Source organism: Lagenorhynchus albirostris, chromosome X (assembly GCF_949774975.1).
Source record: "Lagenorhynchus albirostris chromosome X, mLagAlb1.1, whole genome shotgun sequence".
In the NCBI taxonomy this organism is placed as follows: Eukaryota; Metazoa; Chordata; class Mammalia; order Artiodactyla; family Delphinidae; genus Lagenorhynchus; species Lagenorhynchus albirostris.
The window spans coordinates 103,577,752-103,596,007 of NC_083116.1; the positions used below are offsets into that span (position 1 = coordinate 103,577,752).

Here is an 18,256-nt window from a genome sequence, read left to right on the forward strand (position 1 = left end):
AAATGTTAAATCCTATAGAATTAAGAAATAAGGGTTATTTATGAAGAAGAATACGGATGAAAATATTTTTGATGTCTCTCTAGTTTCTAATTTTATATTTGGTGAATAAAAAGCATGTTTAAAATAAAAATAACTTTAAATATGGTAGAAATAATTTCACTAAGCCAAGTGTCAACAACCGTTGCCCATGAAGCAGTAATTATAATTATTAGCACTTTTGTACGCTCATTGTTTTCCAAGAGTTGTATATAGTTTGTATGTAAAGCTATATCTATTTCACAAGTGAAAAAGGCTACGCATAATGAAGCTAAATCCAAGTTCATATAGTTTGCGAGTCGCAGAGCTGGGACTGGTACCCAGATCTGTGTGATACCTCAACCTGGGCTTTGTCCTAATCTCTCAGTTTCATAAGAGAAAATTACTATTTGACCTTGAGAATATTATTACAGGGGGAATATATATGCAAGGATGTTAGAATGATAATATTCTTTATGAATATTAAGTGTTAATTCTCATATGATCTAAAGAGAATTCTGGCCCTGTTGGTCTCTGAAAAAAATTCTAAACTTTATACTATGGCACAGTTCTTTTAATTGGAGTACTCTGAAAAGTACACAAATCATAATTATAGCTTGAAGATGTCGCATACCCAATTGTTCCACACCCAGATAAAAAGGTATTATGTTAACAACAATCAGAAAGCCCATCAAGCCCTATCATAGTCATAAACTGGTCCCACCTCCTCAAAGGTTACCTCTAACCTGATTTATAATACCTCAGATTAATTTTGCTGTATTTTTAACTTGATGTAAATGGAATTGCATTTTATATATATATATATATATATGTAACTGACGTTTTTTACTCAACATTGTTTGTGAGATTCATCCATGTTGCGTATAGCATTAGTTCATTAGTTTTCTTTTTTAATGACTATACCACAGTTTAATTATGCAATCTACTGTTAAGAAAATGTGGATTGTTTCCAGTTGGGGACCATTACAAATAATTCTTCTTTGAAAATAATTGTACATATCTTTCAGTGAATATTTGTGGGCTTTTATATTGGATATACAGCCAGGATTGGAATCGCTGGATCATTGAGTATATGTATCTTTAGCTTTATAGGTATTACCAAAGAGTTTTCCAAAGTTGATGTATAAATTTATACTCTCATCAGTAGTGAATAAAGGTACAAATTGCTCTGCATCTTCTTCAGTACTTCAAATTGTCAGATTTTTAACTTGAGCCTTTCTGGTGGCTGTATAATGACATTTTTCGTTTTAACTTGCATGTACTGATGACTAATGAGGTGGAACACTTTCACTTGTTTACTGGTTATTTGAAAGATCTCTTTTTGGAAATGCCTATTTTTCTATTGAATTGTCTATATTTCTCTTAGTGATTTGCTGTAGTTATTTCAAAATATATATTCTGGATTGTAGTCCTTTGTTGGTTACCTATATTACACATTTCCTTTCTTTTTTTTAAAATCTAAGTAACTTGACTTTTTACTCCTTAATGAATTACTACTTTAATAAACAGAAGTTTTAAATTCATTATACCCCACTTCAATATTTTCTGTTATGGTTAGCGTATTTTTATTCTGAGTTTAAAAGTAACATTTCCTACTCTATGACCTAGAAGATATTCTCCTGGGTTGCCATATAGTTACTTTATTGTTTGAACTTTCATATTACATTCCATCTCTTATTTATGGTGTGAGAAAGGGATGAATGTCCATTTTTCCTATTTAGATTCAATTGAAGTAGCATGATTTATTGCAAACAATGTTCTGCACTGTCACCTTTAGTCAAATGCCTATACATGCGTGGCTCACGTTATGGATTCTAATAAGTTCTTTTTTTTTAAAAGTCATTCAGCCTTCTTTTTTATATGTATATTTTATTTATTCATTCATTCATTTATTTTTGGCAGTGTTGGGTCTTAGTTGTGGCATGCAGGATCTTTCATTGTGGCACAGGCTGTTTGTTGCGGGGTGCGGGCTTCTCTCTAGTTGTGGTGTGTGGGTTTTCTGTCTCTAGCTGTGGCACATGGGCTTCAGAGCGCGTGGGCTCTGTAGTTGTGGCACACGGGCTTAGTTGTCCTGCAGCATGTGGGATCTTAGTTCCCCAACCAGGGACTGAACCTGTGTCCCCTGCATTGGAAGGCAGATTCTTTACCACTGGACCACCAGGGAAGTCCCTCTAATAAGTTCTGTTTGTACATTTGCCTATACTTATGTCAATGCCACATTGTCTTAATTGCTATAGATTTATAATGATTTTAATATCGGGTAGTATTGTAAAATAAAAATTTTACCAGATGGTAAAACAGGCAAGAAAAAACTTATTCAAGACTATTGCAGTTATGGATCAAGACTGTTGCAAAAGGGGAGAGAGAATGAACTCAGTTCCACTGAACAAAAGGTGGGAGAATTTGGGCTTCTCTGGTGGCGCAGTGGTTGCGAGTCCACCTGCCGATGCAGGGGACACGGGTTCGTGCCCCGGTCCGGGAAGATCCCACATGCCGTGGAGCGGCTGGGCCCGTGAGCCATGGCCGTTGAGCCTGCACGTCCGGAGCCTGTGCTCCGCAACAGGAGAGGCCACAGCAGTGAGAGGCCCACATACCGCAAAAAAAAAAAAAAAAAAAAAAAAAAAAAAAGGTGGGAGAATTTGTAAGTGCTGGGATGAGCTAGCATAAAAAGGTTGCAGGACATTAAGAGTTTGGATGGTCAATGTGATTATGCTATTTGTGTTTGCTAATTGTCCCTTATCAAAGTTAGGCTCCTATGCTCCCACAGAATCTGGAAGACAGGCCCTATCTTTCTTGATAATTACATTTCAAAGGGGTGGCTAATAGGTCCTTGAGAAAGATATTCTTGGGTTGTAGACTATTTACGTCTCAAAGGGGCAGATTAAAAAATTTACATCCTCTTTCCAAAGTAAGTGCTCTAAGCAAAGAGAGGTTGGGGCCTATAGTCTAAAGTTTAGGGAAGCTAAGGGGAACACTAAGTCTGTCTTGGCCCGTGTAAGCCTTTTGTATTTATTTTCTCCTTTTTAAAGGTTTTGTTGCTATTTTTATTCATTTGCTTTCCAAATAAATTTTAGAATCAGCTTGTCACCACCCCCTCAAAAAAAAAAAAACAACAAGAAAAAAGAAAAAACACAACTGCTTTGGTTTTAATTGGATTTCACTGAATATATAGATCGATTTGTAGTAAATTAATATATTTATTATATAAAGTATTTCAGTTCATGAATATGAAATAGTCTTCCATTTATCTACGTCTTTAATTTCTCTAAATAATGTTTTTGTGGTTTTCACGATAGTGAGCCTTAGACTTTGTATGCGATTTATTACTAGGTTTTTGATAGTTTTGCTCTTGTTGTAAATGGTATCTTTTAAAGTTTTGCAGTTTTTATGTTTTGTTGCTGATATTGAGAAGTACACCTTGATTTTTATTCCTTGGCCTTATATCCAGAGATCATGCTTACTTTGCTTATTAACTTGAGTAGTTTATCTGTAGTATCACTCAGATGTACATATCCAGGTGGTTTGTGATTAATGTCAGTTTTATTTCTCCCTTTCCAATCATTCATTTGATTATATTTTCTTTTATTTTTGTGCTGCATACTCTAGTACAGTGAGATTATTGTTGATATCTGTTTCTCATTTTAGCTCTCGGAGGTGAGGCTTTTAGTAAATCACCTGTAAAGTATGATATTTCCTGTAGGCTTGTTGTAGATGCTTTGTATTCCTAGTGTTCTAAGAGGTTTTGTTATTACTGGGTGCTCAGTTTTATCAAACTTTTTTTTCGGGATAACTTGAGACAATCATATTAGCTTTCTCCCTTATTCTGTTAATATGTAAAATCACATTGCTTCATTTTCTAATGTTAAAATAGCCTTGCATTTCTGAGATAAACCAAACACGGATGATATGTATAACCCTTTTAATTTATTGCTAGATTTTTTTTGCTACCATTTGTTAACATTTGATTTAGATTTTTTCCATTGTGTCCATGAAAGAGATTGGCCTATTTTCCATTCTTATGATATGCTTGCTGGGTTTAAGTACCTGATTATGCAGGCTTGGAAACTTGCCATTCATGCCTGGAATTTTTTTTATGGAGGAAGTTTTAAATGAGAATTTAATATATTTAATAGACATAAGACTTTCTATTTTTGATTTCCAGTTTTAAAAATATTTTACCTCCATTTTCCAGATTTTCCCTTTTTGTCAGTTTGAGTAGTTTTTGTCTTTCTAGGAATTTGTCTACTGAGGACACGGGGAGGGGGAAGGGTAAGTTGGGACAAAGTGAGAGAGTGGCATGGACATATATACACTACCAAATATAAAATCGATAGCTAGTGGGAAGCAGCCGCATAGCACAGGGAGATCAGCTCGGTGCTTTGTGACCACCTAGAGGGGTGGGATAGGGAGGGTGGGAGGGAGGGAGATGCAAGAGGGAAGAGATATGGGGATATATGTATATGTATAGCTGATTCACTTTGTTATAAAGCAGGAACTAAGACACCATTGTAAAGCAAGTATACTCCAATAAAATTACAAATATATTCGCATTCAGTCCACATGGTATTTAATAATATATTTATTATTGAAATTTAGGAAATGTGATATAAAACTATGAATTTCTAGCCTCTTTGGGAAAAGCAAGTGATTTGATGATCCTAGGCCTGTTTTCCTGCATATTAACCTCAGTAGGAATTGAATAGCTCTGCCCACTTTACCATGAGCTCTCCATTTAGCTACAGTCCCCATCACTTTCCCATCCTCTTACACCTAGATTATTTTGTGCATTTTATTATGTATAAACATTGGAATATGTGATTTCTTATAGATGGAGTATTTCAATGCCAAGAGTTGAAATGGAACATAGAGGGATACGTTTTCCACTTACTAGGTTATAAACAAGGCATGTAATGGAAAATGCTCCTGGTTTAAAACTGCAAAAGTAAAGGATTTTCAATTGTTGTACAAAGCATAAGCCTTATTAAACTATAGGTAAAATACAAAAACCTAGTAAAGTTAATATCATGCTGAAATGTTTCAGTGTATTCTGTATTAAAAGCCTTTTATGCTGTAGATTTATCACATCTGGAAACAAAAGCTGATTCTCCAGGAACTGAGTTCTAAATCCTTACCATTTACAAGCACGTCAATAATTCATCACAGTTTTCAGAACAATTTCATATTTGTTGACCTGACCCTAGCAGTGACCTGGCTAGGAGGGTATGAAGCAGGTACTGTTATATCCATGTCACTAGTGGCACAGCTAAACCATGGCAAGATTAAATGAGTTGGCTGACAGATATTACCGAGTTGGGCAACAGTTGAGCTGGGACAAGAATTCAGGCTGTCTGTACTTTAAACCTAGTGGCATGTAGTGGGTTAGTAGATTCAGAGATTCTGCTGTATAGCTAATGCCCATTTTAAGTATTAACGATTTAGAATTTGAGGTAGAGGGTACAGGAATTCACATGTGACTCTCATCTCCTATGGATCTTTAAATTCACCACAAATAGCCATGCCATTACCATAAAATACTGGTAGACAGGTATTTAATGAAGAAGAAAGGGAAATAAAGGGGGGTTTTAAGACACTACTTGGGAGAAAAGCCCTGTATCGATAACTACAGTGGTGGTATTCAGCTTTGAGACATTCATATACTATGTGAAATGCATGTATTACTACACGAGACATTAAGCACAAGGGTAAGGGGGCCCTCCTCAAGAAGTTCAGAGACTTGGAGGCATAAAACAATAAGGAACAGTAAAACTTCAAGCTACCAAGGAATGCCTGGGAATGTGATGAATGCTGGAAAGAACACTGTCATGCTTGGAATGCTCCTTAGGACTCCTGCTCTTCATTTTCTGGTATCCCAATTGAATAGACTGGTGGGAGCTGGAGAGTATAGAGTTTATTAAGCTGCCACAGAACATTAAATAATAGCCTGCAAATAATAACAGCAACAACAACAATAGGGCCTTTCCAGATTTATTCATTAGCACTTTATAAACTCATAAAAATAAATAATACATGGAACTGATTCTCATAGCACAGAAGAAGATGCTTCTTCAAGTTAAAAATCTCACGACGCTTTTAGCATGATCACTAAGGCAGAATTTCATGAAGGAATCAGACAGTCATATTTACCTTTTAAAAATAAGTCCTTGCAAAGAGCACATGTTCTTGATCTAGAAGTGTAAGTATTTTTGATTTTTAAAACACATTTTAAACAAATATGCAGTTAAAATGTCAAAAATGTTTTTAGATCAAATTGTAACAGGAGGCTTCAAATCTTTATCAAGTAGGTTAGATAAAATATTTAGTTAAATCTAGTGAAACTCCTGCTAAAATTAAATATGAAAAGACTCAAAAAGGATTCAGCATCTGTATATCTCACTGTATGTTTCGTAGCACAAATCACAAGGCATATATATATATATATATATATATATATATATATATATTATGTTGAATGCTCTATTGAGTGAATGGCATCGTGAAAGAGCATGGACTTGTAGCCAGACAGATCTGAGGTCAAATCCCAGATACTCAATCCTTTGTCCTCTCTGGCCTTAGATAAGTTACTTAACCCATCTGAGTGTCAGTTTCCTCATCTGTAAACTGCACCATTAGAAGTGACAGGAGTTCCTTGAATTCAGTCAGGAGTTATTACAGGATCATTTAAACAGAAGTAAACATGATATTTTCAGAGAAACCTCCAATAAGTGTTTCCTAATACATCACAAGATGTTTTTCCACCCTGGACCATATGTTAGACAGTGAACCTTTAAGGCACATGATTTTATAGTATACTGCTTCAGTTAGTAGTTTGTAAAATACATGTAAAAACATGTTTAGCCAAATCATAGACTTGGCTAAACTTTAGTCAGTAATACTCTGCCCCATTTCTAGCCTCATAATGGGTGCTTTATTTCTTTCAACACGTTATTTGATGTTATTTCCATTTCACCGTCAGTAAGATGAAGTTGCTAATCCTTTTTAACTGTATAGTTGTTTATAAAGTAAGAAAGAAAGAGCAAGAAATAAATTATTTTTCAGATGGCTCATTACACATAAAATTCATTTAGCTGAGGAGTACATTTCAGGGTCTGAAACTACAATAAAAGGAGATGGGTTGCTTGCTGCCTGCTGCCTCCCTCTCTTATAAATCTCAGTTGCTGCTGCATTGTGTGGTCCATGGCACATAATCGTTTCTTCCTTAGTGGACATACTCTTGGGGACACTTTGTCTCTTAATGCCAATCTTGCTGGGTGCAGTTTAGCTTTCACTTTCTATCACTGGCTTCAATAAATTCAAGGGTCAAGGTACTTAAGTTTTACCTCTCAGGCTTGTCAAATTTTCCTTACTTGCTTTTATCCAAATGTTCTTTTGATAGCCATTTTTCACTTTTGCTTTGAAAAAACAACTCAACCAAACAAATGAATTCAGATGAGAAATGTCCCTGGCATGTATAACAATATGAGATGTGAATTAAATGGGAGGGAAAAATCCTCCCCATTGCGGATGTGAGCCTAGATGATAATGGAGTTGTGATTTAGTCCATGAAAATGTGTTAGAGTAAGTGAACTGACCTTTTGCTTCTCTTACTGCTGAGACAAAATGGGGACATAAATACAAATTAATTTCTTCTTATCACTTCATGAGACATTATAATTCATTTTTCATTTATGTGCATAGTGTTTACCTAGCTTACAAAAATATGCATTATTCCGAAAAGCTCAAGGGATTCATATACTTAAATGGAAACTCAGAGAAAGACTGATTTTTTTTTCGCTAGAGAAGAGATTTCTAATCCTAATAAAGTGATTTAAAAAAAAAAACTTTTAGCTTCCTGTCAATTCCATTTGATCCAATCTCTTATACTTGTCTAACAGTGTGGTTACATCCATTCAGGCAGTGATAGGAACTAGCATCTCTGAGTGATTATAAAAGCTGACTGATAATCCAACAATTGCTTAGTTCCATCCTTTGTAATTCAAATTAAGGTCAGCATTTCTAAGCAATAAACAGGTAAATCTATGAATTCAAGCACTGTGTACATCTATTTATATTTGTGCATATGGCATTGCAAAAATCTACCTGTGGGCAGACATGTACAGCATATGAGCAAGCAATTTCTAATTCGGTTATCTAATTTCACTGAGCCCAGTAAAAAGAACCATGCCTACATTGTAACAGAAGAGACTTAGATTCAGTTCATTGAGATTGTTCTGAGAGTAAGATAGATTTAGCAGTAGAATGTGTTACTGAAGGATATGTATGCTCCCTTGTGTTGGAAATGTTTAAAAAAGAATATACTGGAATTCTATATATACTGGAAATCTAGATAGAATTCTAGATAGATTACAGATCCACCAAGGTCTATCTGTAAAGATTTAATAAGTACTTTTCTAGAGTGAGTAAAATAGTTCACCTTGGTGGTTCATAGAAGGTTCGATATAAATACTATGATCAAGCAAAATGTAAATAACCACCGACACTTGTATAACTCAGTTCAAATTAAAACTGCTTTTCAATACATGATCTTGTTTAATATTTGAAGCAATTCTTTAAGTGGTTGGTATGATTATTTTCTTTGAGAGACATTAAATTATTTAGCCATAAATTTCTTGAAAAACCCACTTGATTTCATTGAGCAGGGAGAGAGAAAGAATTGCTGGTATTATTACAAGAAGTTATGGATTTAAAATGTTTTCGTAATTTGAAAAGACATACACACATTGGTAATCCAAGCAATTGATTGACCTAAGACTTGAATCCAAGTGGTTTGGCTCTAGATATTTTTATCTTCCCCACATAAGATACAAAATCACAAAGTGATAGCAAATTTGTATTTGAGAAGTTGTCACAATACATTATTAAAACTCTGCTCCATTTGAACAACTTAAATTCATTTTACTCTAGTAATTGAAATGTATTCTCTAGAATTTTCCCACTGTAATATGTACATCTTTACCTGTAACAACTTCAGTTTTGTGAGACATTTTGCAGTGCCATGGAATCAGCCTCTTTTAAATTTGTCTTATGTAGTTTGTTAGCTGTGCCATGACAAAATGCCAGAGATTGGGTGCCCTAAACAACAGAAATATATTTTCTCACAGTTCTGGAGTTTAGAAGTCCAAGATCAAAGTATTGACAGGTTTGGTTTCTTGAGGCCTCTTTCCTTGGCTTGCAGACGGCGGCCTTCTCCTTGTCTGCACATGGTCTCTCCTCTGTGCTAACACATCCCTAGTGTCTTTTTGTGTATCCAGATTTCCTCTTCTTACAAGGACATTTGTCAGATTGAATTAGAGCCCACCCTAACAGCCTCATTTTAACTTAAAAGCCCTATTTAAAGGCCCTGCCTACCAAGGTCCTGTCTTCTAATACAGTCACATGCTGGGGTAGAGGGCAATAGGGCTTTAACATATGAATTTTAGGCAGACACAATTCAGTCCATAACATCTTTATTCTGTTAATTTTGGGCACATAGTTTATGTTCAATAAATATTTGTTGCTTAAATAAATTCATGATTGGTGAATGATTGAATTGGAGCTTATCATTAACTATTAGTTAAATTAAATATTGGCTGAATTATAAACCTGCTTCAATGAATTATCAGTTATCTATTATGATTATTTGAATACAAAGGTCACTTTTTTGTTTGTTTGTTTTTTAATGTGGTACGTGGGCCTCTCACTGTTGTGGTCTCTCCCATTGCGGAGCACAGGCTCTGGACGCGCAGGCTCAGCGGCCATGGTTCACGGGCCCAGCCGCTCAGCGGCATGTGGGATCTTCCCAGACTGGGGCACGAACCCACGTCCCCTGCATCAGCAGGCGGACTCTCAACCACTGCGCCACCAGGGAAGCCCCAAAGGTCACTTTTAATACCAATCTTTTTTTCTTCCTTTTTATTGAAGTATAGTTGATGTACAATACTAGTAAGTTACAGTTGTACAGCATAGTGATTCACAATTTTAAAGGTTATACTCCATTTATATTTTTTATAATGTACTGGCTATATTCCCTGTTTTGTACAATATATCCTCGTAGCTTATTTTATACCTAATAGTTTGTACCTCTTAATCCCCTACCCCTGTAATGCCCCTCCCCTCTCCCCACTGGTAAACGCTAGTTTGTTCTCTATGAGTCTGCGTCTTTTTTGTTATATTCACTAGTTTTATGTATTTTTTAGAGTACACATGTAAGTGATATCATACAGTATTTGTCTTTCTCTGACTTATTTCATTTAGCATAATGCCCTCCAAGCCCATCCATGTTGTTGCAAATGGCAGAATTTCATTATCTGTTCATCTGTTGATGGAAATAATATTCTTAAAATAGTTGTTTTAACTAGGTTGACTCTGTACCTAAAATAATATTTATTGTTTTTTATAACTCATTCATATAATGAAAAAAACTGTAGTATATAGTGTATCACAATATATTTTGGAGTTTCTATAAATTTAATCTTAAGCAATCTAGTATAGAGGTCTTTATGTGGATTTGTTTTATATGATGTCCTACTAAAATTAATAAATTATAAGCGTCCATCTATGAGATTACAAACCTAAGATGCTACTTCAGTGGACACTACCTTTGTGTGTCTTGTAGCACTAGAGAGAAGATGTTATACCTATTTGGACGCCTTAGTTGATTTTCTTTCATTTATGAAGGTGGTGCTACCTACAGTATGAGTTTATCTCTTACCCCCTTGACACCCATCTCCCCTTAGGTTGGAGCCCTGCAATAAACATCCCACAATTTAGCCTTTTATTTCTGAATCATAAAATCAGGCAGATGGTGTAGTTTATGGCTAAGGAGTGAGATTTTCTCTCTTTGAAGCTAGTTTTTTCACAATTAATCCATTAACAGGTATGTTACATGCCATTTTATCTGATGCATCCTGACATGGTAACTAGGAAGTTCACTAAAAGAACTTATAATATGTTTTAGGAAAAAAATCCCAAATGTTTGATTGTAATAATTAAATGGCTAATATTGAATTCATTGAGTTATGTTAGCACATTCCCTGTGGGTATCTTGCATCGCTATTCCAGTGCTATGGCTTCTGCCGTAACTAACGTAATTCAAAAGGAATAGAGAATGAAACTGTAAAAAATACAAAAATCAGTTACATTATGCTGAAAGCAATAACATTTTTATTGACATTTCTGAAGAAAAATTGAAAACTCATCTGTGACTGAGCTGCATATGAGTCCGTGATCATTTTAATATTGTAGTAAAATGTTTATTGCCTACTCCTTACCCATGTATAAGACTCCCTTTTTGAAAAGATGGTAGATTAAACACATTTAAAAAAAAATTAGGTAGGTCTCTGAATTAATTAGGAATAGATGGATTTTGCCATGATGCTTATTACACATGTATTATTTGAATCATATATCAAAATTTTCTAGGTGGATCAATCCAAACATGTAGCATCAAGTAAGGTAGAAATTATGATCAGGCTTATCTTAGATACTTGAGTATATTTGTAAAAAATATGAGTTACAAACATTTTTTCTAGCTCTAATTCTATACAAAATAAGACGTCCATATTTTGAGATACTTCTAGGTCTAGAGATCCAATATCTATGGGAAAATAATTCTATTATTTATGAGAAAGTCAAAAAAGCTGAAATTTTTGGCTCTGAAGTACATCCTAATGGAGTTGAAATTAATGATATATTTCTTTTCTTAAAACACTCCCTTTACACAGAAATCATCACAACATATTTTTTCCACCTAAAAACCATTGGTGCTTGGTTTATATTACATATTAAAACAGTGTGTGCATATAGATGTTAGTGACATGCTAAAGATAGGGTAGCTATTACTCAGGAAATATTACAGTTTTCTCACTAGAATAGAGAAATAGTGAATTTAAATACTTTGTAATAATAATCCAGTTAACTTTAAAAATTCACATGTGGATATGATGTTAAGTCACTACTAATTTTCTTCTACAATCAGGACATTAAGCAATTCAAATTATACAAGATTGCTTCAAATGAAAGTCTTTTTTCGGCATCTTATTTAGGAGTCAGACTTTTATTCTTTGGGATGTATTTTCAGACCTAAGAGAGATACACATTTTACATATTATCAATGAAAAATCCTCTTTTAATTCTACATTTATATTTTTGCTTGCATTTACTGTGGAGACATTTCAAATAGTGGTGTAATATCTGCTTCAGACTTCTTGTAAGTATCTTTGCTTTTCAATGTAAGGTGAAAGAAAGAGTGAACTAATCTAACAACAAATGAAAGGCACAATGCTTATCTTATTATAAGCAGAAGCTGGCAGGGTGTTCTTTAAAACTCCTGGTATAAATAGGAGGCTCAAAGTTAGATACTTTTATAAATCATTCATGCCATTTTTAATAAAATTCAGTTAACAATTAATTGTTTGCTAATGTTGTGGTGGATTTTCTCTTCCCCAGGTACTGGGAGATCGGTGGGCAAACATCTGTAGGTGGACAGAAGATCGCTGGGTTCTTTTACAAGACATTCTTCTAAAATGGCAACGTTTTACTGAAGAACAGGTGACTCATGTGGGGGATATTATATCAGTGAAAGACATGGAGAGATATTAAATGGATAAATGAAAAAATATAATGATGTACTTTAATTATTTTTTTTCTCTTTTGGAATTATTTGATTTCTTTCAGTGCCTTTTTAGTGCATGGCTTTCAGAAAAAGAAGATGCAGTGAACAAGATTCACACAACTGGCTTTAAGGAGCAAAGTGAAATGTTATCAAGTCTTCAAAAACTGGCTGTATGTATTTTTTAGCTTTCAATAGTCTTTTTTAAAAAAACAACCCAATAGCTTATACTAACATCATTATTTGGTCTTTCTGTTCCTTCAAATCTTAAATGAAATATTCATTGTTCTTGCTTAGATCAGTCTATTCAATTATACCATATTGTTACTTTTCTTAATTAAAATAGGGAAAGGTATAATGTTGTAGTGAGCTGGGGCTGCTGTCCTCACATAGTGGAAAGAGAAACTCTAGTGTCTCTGTCTCTTCTTATAAGGCCATGAATCCCAGCATGGGAGCTGCACCATCATAACCTCATCTAAACCTAATTATCTCCCAAAGGAAGGCCCAATGTCCTAATACCATGGGGGTAGGATTTCAACATATAAATTTTGTGGGGACACAATCATTTAGTCCATATCATTACACCCCTGGACTCCCAAAATTCATGTCTTTTTCACATGCAAAATACATTCATTCCGTACGAATAGCCCCAAAAGTCTTAACTGGTTCCAACATCATCTTTACAGTGTACAGTGTAAAGTCCAAAGTCTCATCATCATCTAAATCAGATATGAATAAGACTAGGTACAATTCATCCTGAGGCCGAGTTGTCCAGCAGTGAACCTGTGAAACCAGACTAGTTATGTGCTTCCAAAATACAGTGGTGTGACAGGTATAGGATAGGCATTCCCATTCTAAAAGGGAGAAATAGGAAAGCAGGAAGGGGTGACGGGCCCCAAATACGTCTAAAGCATAGTAAGAACAATTCCATTAGATCTTAAGGTATGAGAATAACCTGCTTTAGAATGGTGCTCTGCACTGCAGGACCACTGGAGTGGCAACATCACCCCCAGGATTCCACAAGGTGGCCTTGCCTCTTCAGCTTCACAGGGCACTTCCTGCCCCCATGGCTCTCTGCAGCAGCCCCACCTACAGGACTCCCTGTGGTGGCTGCTCCTGAGGCACTGGGTGGGGGCATCCCAAATTTGAGAGGTGGCCCCACCCTTTGAAGCCCAGGAGGAACTAGCCCCGCCTCCTGGGCCTGTGGTGGGGGTGGCAGCTCTGATGATCTCTGAATCAGCCTATATCATTGTTCCCTCTTCTTGAGAAATAGCACATGTTCACAGCCTTCCTTCAATCCATCCAGTTTTCTTTGTTTCCATTAATCCCAGCTGGCAGTTTCTGCTGGTATAATCCCATCTGTATCCCGGGCTTCTGATGAGATGGCTGATTAGGTCTCTGGTTCACACCCACACTAATATCCTTATCAAATGATGAATCAACCACACCCTTACTATTCTCTTCTGAACTGTGCTTTCTCATTTTTTGTAATATGTATAGGCTGAGAATTTTCCAAATCTATGAGTTCTGGTTCCTTTTTGGTTAACAGTTCCTTCTTCAATCAGTTTCTCTCTTCTTGCATTTTTCCATAAGCATTCAGGAGAAACCATGCTGTTCCTTCCACACTTGGCTTAGATATCTCCTAAAGACATCAAATTTCTTAGTAAATACCCAATTTCATCACTCTCAAGTTCTACCTTCCACAAAATACTAGAACATTAACACAGTTCAGTCAAGTTCTTTGCAACTTTATAACAAGGATTGTCTCCTTTGTCCAATATGTTCCTTATTTCCATCTGAGACTTCATCAGAATGGCCTTTACCATCCATATTTATACCAACATTCTGTTCATGATTATTTATGTATTCTCTAAAAAGATGGAAACTTTCTTTCCAGCTCTTCTCTTTTCTGAGTCCTCACCAGAATTACCCTTTAGAGTATCTTCATGGCAATCTTGGCTTTTTCTAACATGTACCTCAGAACTTTTCCAGCCTCTACCCATTAACCAGTCCAAAGCTGTTTCTGCATTTTCAGGTATTTGTTACAAGAGTGCACCAGTTCTTGGTCCCAGTTCCTGTCTTAGTCTGCTTGGGCTGCTATAACAAAATGCCACAGACTGGTGGCTTAACAGTAGATACTCATTTCTTACAGTGCTAGAAGCTGGGAAGCACAAGATCAAGGTGCTGGAAGATTTGGTTCTTGGTGAGGGCCCTCTTCCTGGCTTCCAGACAGCACTTTCTTGCTGTATCCTCACATAGCGAGATAGAGGAAGCTCTGGTGCCACTTCCTCTTTTTATAAGGGCACTAAATCCTAGCATGGGGACCTTACTCTCATGACCTCATCTAAGCCTAATTATCTCCCCATAACTCCACCTCCTAATATCACATTGGGAGGTTAGGAATTCAAAATATGAATTTTGGAGAGATAGAAACATTAATTTCATAATATATAGGTAAAGTTTCAACTTTGTTTTTTGAAACAGAATTGTACTCTTGAAAAAGTATAGCATACCTGGAATAAGATTTCATTAAAAATTAAAAGGTAGCACTAAGAAGTACCTGTAAATGTTCCGTAAAGTTCTGAACAGTATAATTCTAAAGTAAACTTAAGTTTAATAAGTCTAATGAGTCTAAAGAAAACTTAAGTAGATTCTCTGAGAAATATGAAGAGAAGCACAAGACATGATTATGCTCACATAGAAGGGGCTTATACCCTAGGTTGGAAAACAAGAAAAACATTAAAGCAAACCAAATGGCATTGATTATAGTGCCTGTGTTGTGTGTTTTGAGGAATTAATGAACTTTGGCAATAAGAAGACAGCAGGCTTCACTGAGAAATTTCAGTTTGAGTTGAACCTTATGGGATTAATAAAGATCTCCAAAGCTTCTCTTCCACTGTGAATTTTGTTATTTTCCAGTAAGGGAGAGGAAAATCAAATATTAAGAGCTTGATATTTCAAATAAAATATTGCATAATTTCTTTTTGATTTTTCATCAATTCTAGTAAATGCTAACTTGATGTTAACTCTAATATAAAACAAAGGTCTACTGTAAATAATATTTCATAACATTACGTAAGTTAATCTATTTATGTCTGTATTGATATGATATATTATACATCATAATAATTAAATCATTTATTTAAAGCTAATCTTAAATAAATCTCCCCGGTTGAATTCATACCATTTTACCAAATATTTACTTGTATCATGCATTTTTTGCTCCAGAGTTACTAATTTTCTATAGGTTTTTTTTCTTTGCTAAAAACAATGGATTTTATTTTACTATTATTATTTTTTTAACATCTTTCTTGGAGTATAATTGCTTTACAATGGTGTGTTAGTTTCTGCTTTATAACAAAGTGAATCAGTTATACATATACATATGTCCCCATATCTCTTAACCTCTTGCATCTCCGTCCCTCCCACCCTCCCTATCTCATCCCTCTAGGTGGTCACAAAGCACTGAGGTGATCTCCCTGTGCTATGAGGCTGCTTCCCACTAGCTATCTATTTTACGTTTGGTAGCGTATATATGTCCATCCCACTCTCTCGCTTTGTCCCAGCTTACCCTTCCCCCTCCCCATATCCTCAAGTCCATTCTCTAGTAGGTCTGCATCTCTATTCCCGTCTTGCCCCGAGGTTCTTCTGACCACTTTTTTCCTTTTTTTTTTAAGATTTCAAATATATCTGTTAGCATACGGTATTTATTTTTCTCTTTCTGGCTTACTTCACTGTGTATGACAGTCTCTAGGTCCATCCACCTCACTACAAATAACTCAGTTTCGTTCCTTTTTATGGCTAAGTAATATTCCATTGTATATATGTGCCACATCTTCTTTATCCATTCATCTGATGATGGACACTTAGGTAGCGTCCACCTCCGGGCTATTGTAAATAGAGCTGCAATGAACATTTTGGTACATGACTCTTTTTGAATTATGGTTTTCTCAGGGTATATGCCCTGTAGTGGGATTACTGGGTCATATGGTAGTTCTATTTGTAGTTTTTTAAGGAACCCTCATACTGTTCTCCATAGTGGCTGTAGCAATTTACATTCCCACCAACAGTGCAAGAGGGTTCCCTTTTCCCACACCCTCTCCAGCCTTTATTGTTTGTAGATTTTTTGATGATGGCCATTCTGACCGGTGTGAGATGATATCTCATTGTGGTTGTGATTTGCATTTCTCTAATGATTAATGATGTTGAGCATTCTTTCATGTGTTTGTTGGCAATCTGTACATCTTCTTTGGAGAAATGTCTATTTACGTCTTCTGCCCATTTTTGGATTGCGTTCTTTCTTTTGTTGATATTGAGCTGCATGAGTTGCTTGTATGTTTTGGAGATTAATCCTTTGCCCGTTGCTTCATTTGCAAATATTTTCTCCCATTCTGAGGGTTGTCTTTTTGTCTTGTTTATCGTTTCCTTTTCAGTGCAAAAGCTTTGAAGTTTCATTAGGTCCCATTTGTTTATTTTTGTTTTTATTTCCATTTCTCTAGGAGGTAGGTCAAAAAGGATCTTGCTATGATTTATGTCATAGAGTGTTCTGCCTATGTTTTCCTGTAAGAGTTTGATGGTGTCTGGCCTTACATTTCGGTCTTTAATCCATTTGGAGTTTATTTTTGTGTATGGTGTTAGGGAGTGTTCTAATTTCATTCTTTAACATGTAGCTGTCCAGTTTTCCCAGCACCAGTTATTGAAGAGGCTGTCTTTTCTCCATTGTTTATTCTTGCCACCTTTATCAAAGATAAGGTGACGATATGTGTGTGAGTTTATCTCTGGGCTTTCTATCCTGTTCCATTGATCTATATTTCTGTTTTTGTGCCAGTACCATACTGTCTTGATTACTGTAGCTTTGTAGTATAGCCTGAAGTCAGCCTGATTACTCCACCTCCATTTTTCTTTCTCAAGATTGCTTTGACTATTCACGGTCTTTTGTGGTTCCATACAAACGCTGGAGTTTTTGTTCTAGTTCTGTGAAAAATGCCATTGGTAGTTTGATAGGGATTGCATTGAATCTGTAGATTGCTTTGGGTAGTAGAGTCATTTTCACAATGTTGATTCTTCCAATCCAAGACCATGGTATACCTCTCCTAGTATTTGTATCTTCTTTAATTTCTTTCATCAGTGTCTTATAGTTTTCTGCATACAGGTCTTTTGTCTCCTTAGGTAGGTTTATTCTGAGACATTTTATTCTTTTTGTTGCAATCGTAAATGGGAGTGTTTTCTTTATTTCTCTTTCAGATTTTTCATCTTTAGTGCATAGGAATGCAAGAGATTTCTGTGCATTAATTTTGTATCCTGTTACTTTACCAAATTCATTGATTAGCTCTGGTAGTTTTCTGGTAGCATCTTTAGGATTCTCTGTGTATAGTATCATGTCATCTGCCAACAGTGACAGCTTTACTTCTTTTCCAATTTGTATTCCTTTTATTTCTTTTTCTTCTCTGCTTGCTGTGGCTAAAACTTCCAAAACTATGTTGAATAAGAGTGGTGAGAGTGGGCAACTTTGTCTTGTTCCTGATCTTAGTGGAAATGCTTTCAGTTTTTCACCATTAAGAACGTTGTTGGCTGTGGGTTTGTCATATATGGCCTTTATTATGTTGAGGAAAG

The 18,256-nt window shown here is 35.6% G+C and overlaps 1 protein-coding gene across 1 annotated transcript in view; it reads left to right on the forward strand.

Moving 5' to 3' along the window:
• The window catches only part of DMD (dystrophin), a 2,123,521-nt gene that overhangs the window by 631,328 nt on the left and 1,473,937 nt on the right, over positions 1 to 18,256 (forward strand). The window contains exons 14-15 of the mRNA XM_060138437.1: positions 12,481 to 12,582; positions 12,709 to 12,816. Coding sequence (XP_059994420.1) covers positions 12,481 to 12,582; positions 12,709 to 12,816 — 210 coding nt within the window. The remainder of the gene's footprint in view (positions 1 to 12,480; positions 12,583 to 12,708; positions 12,817 to 18,256) is intronic.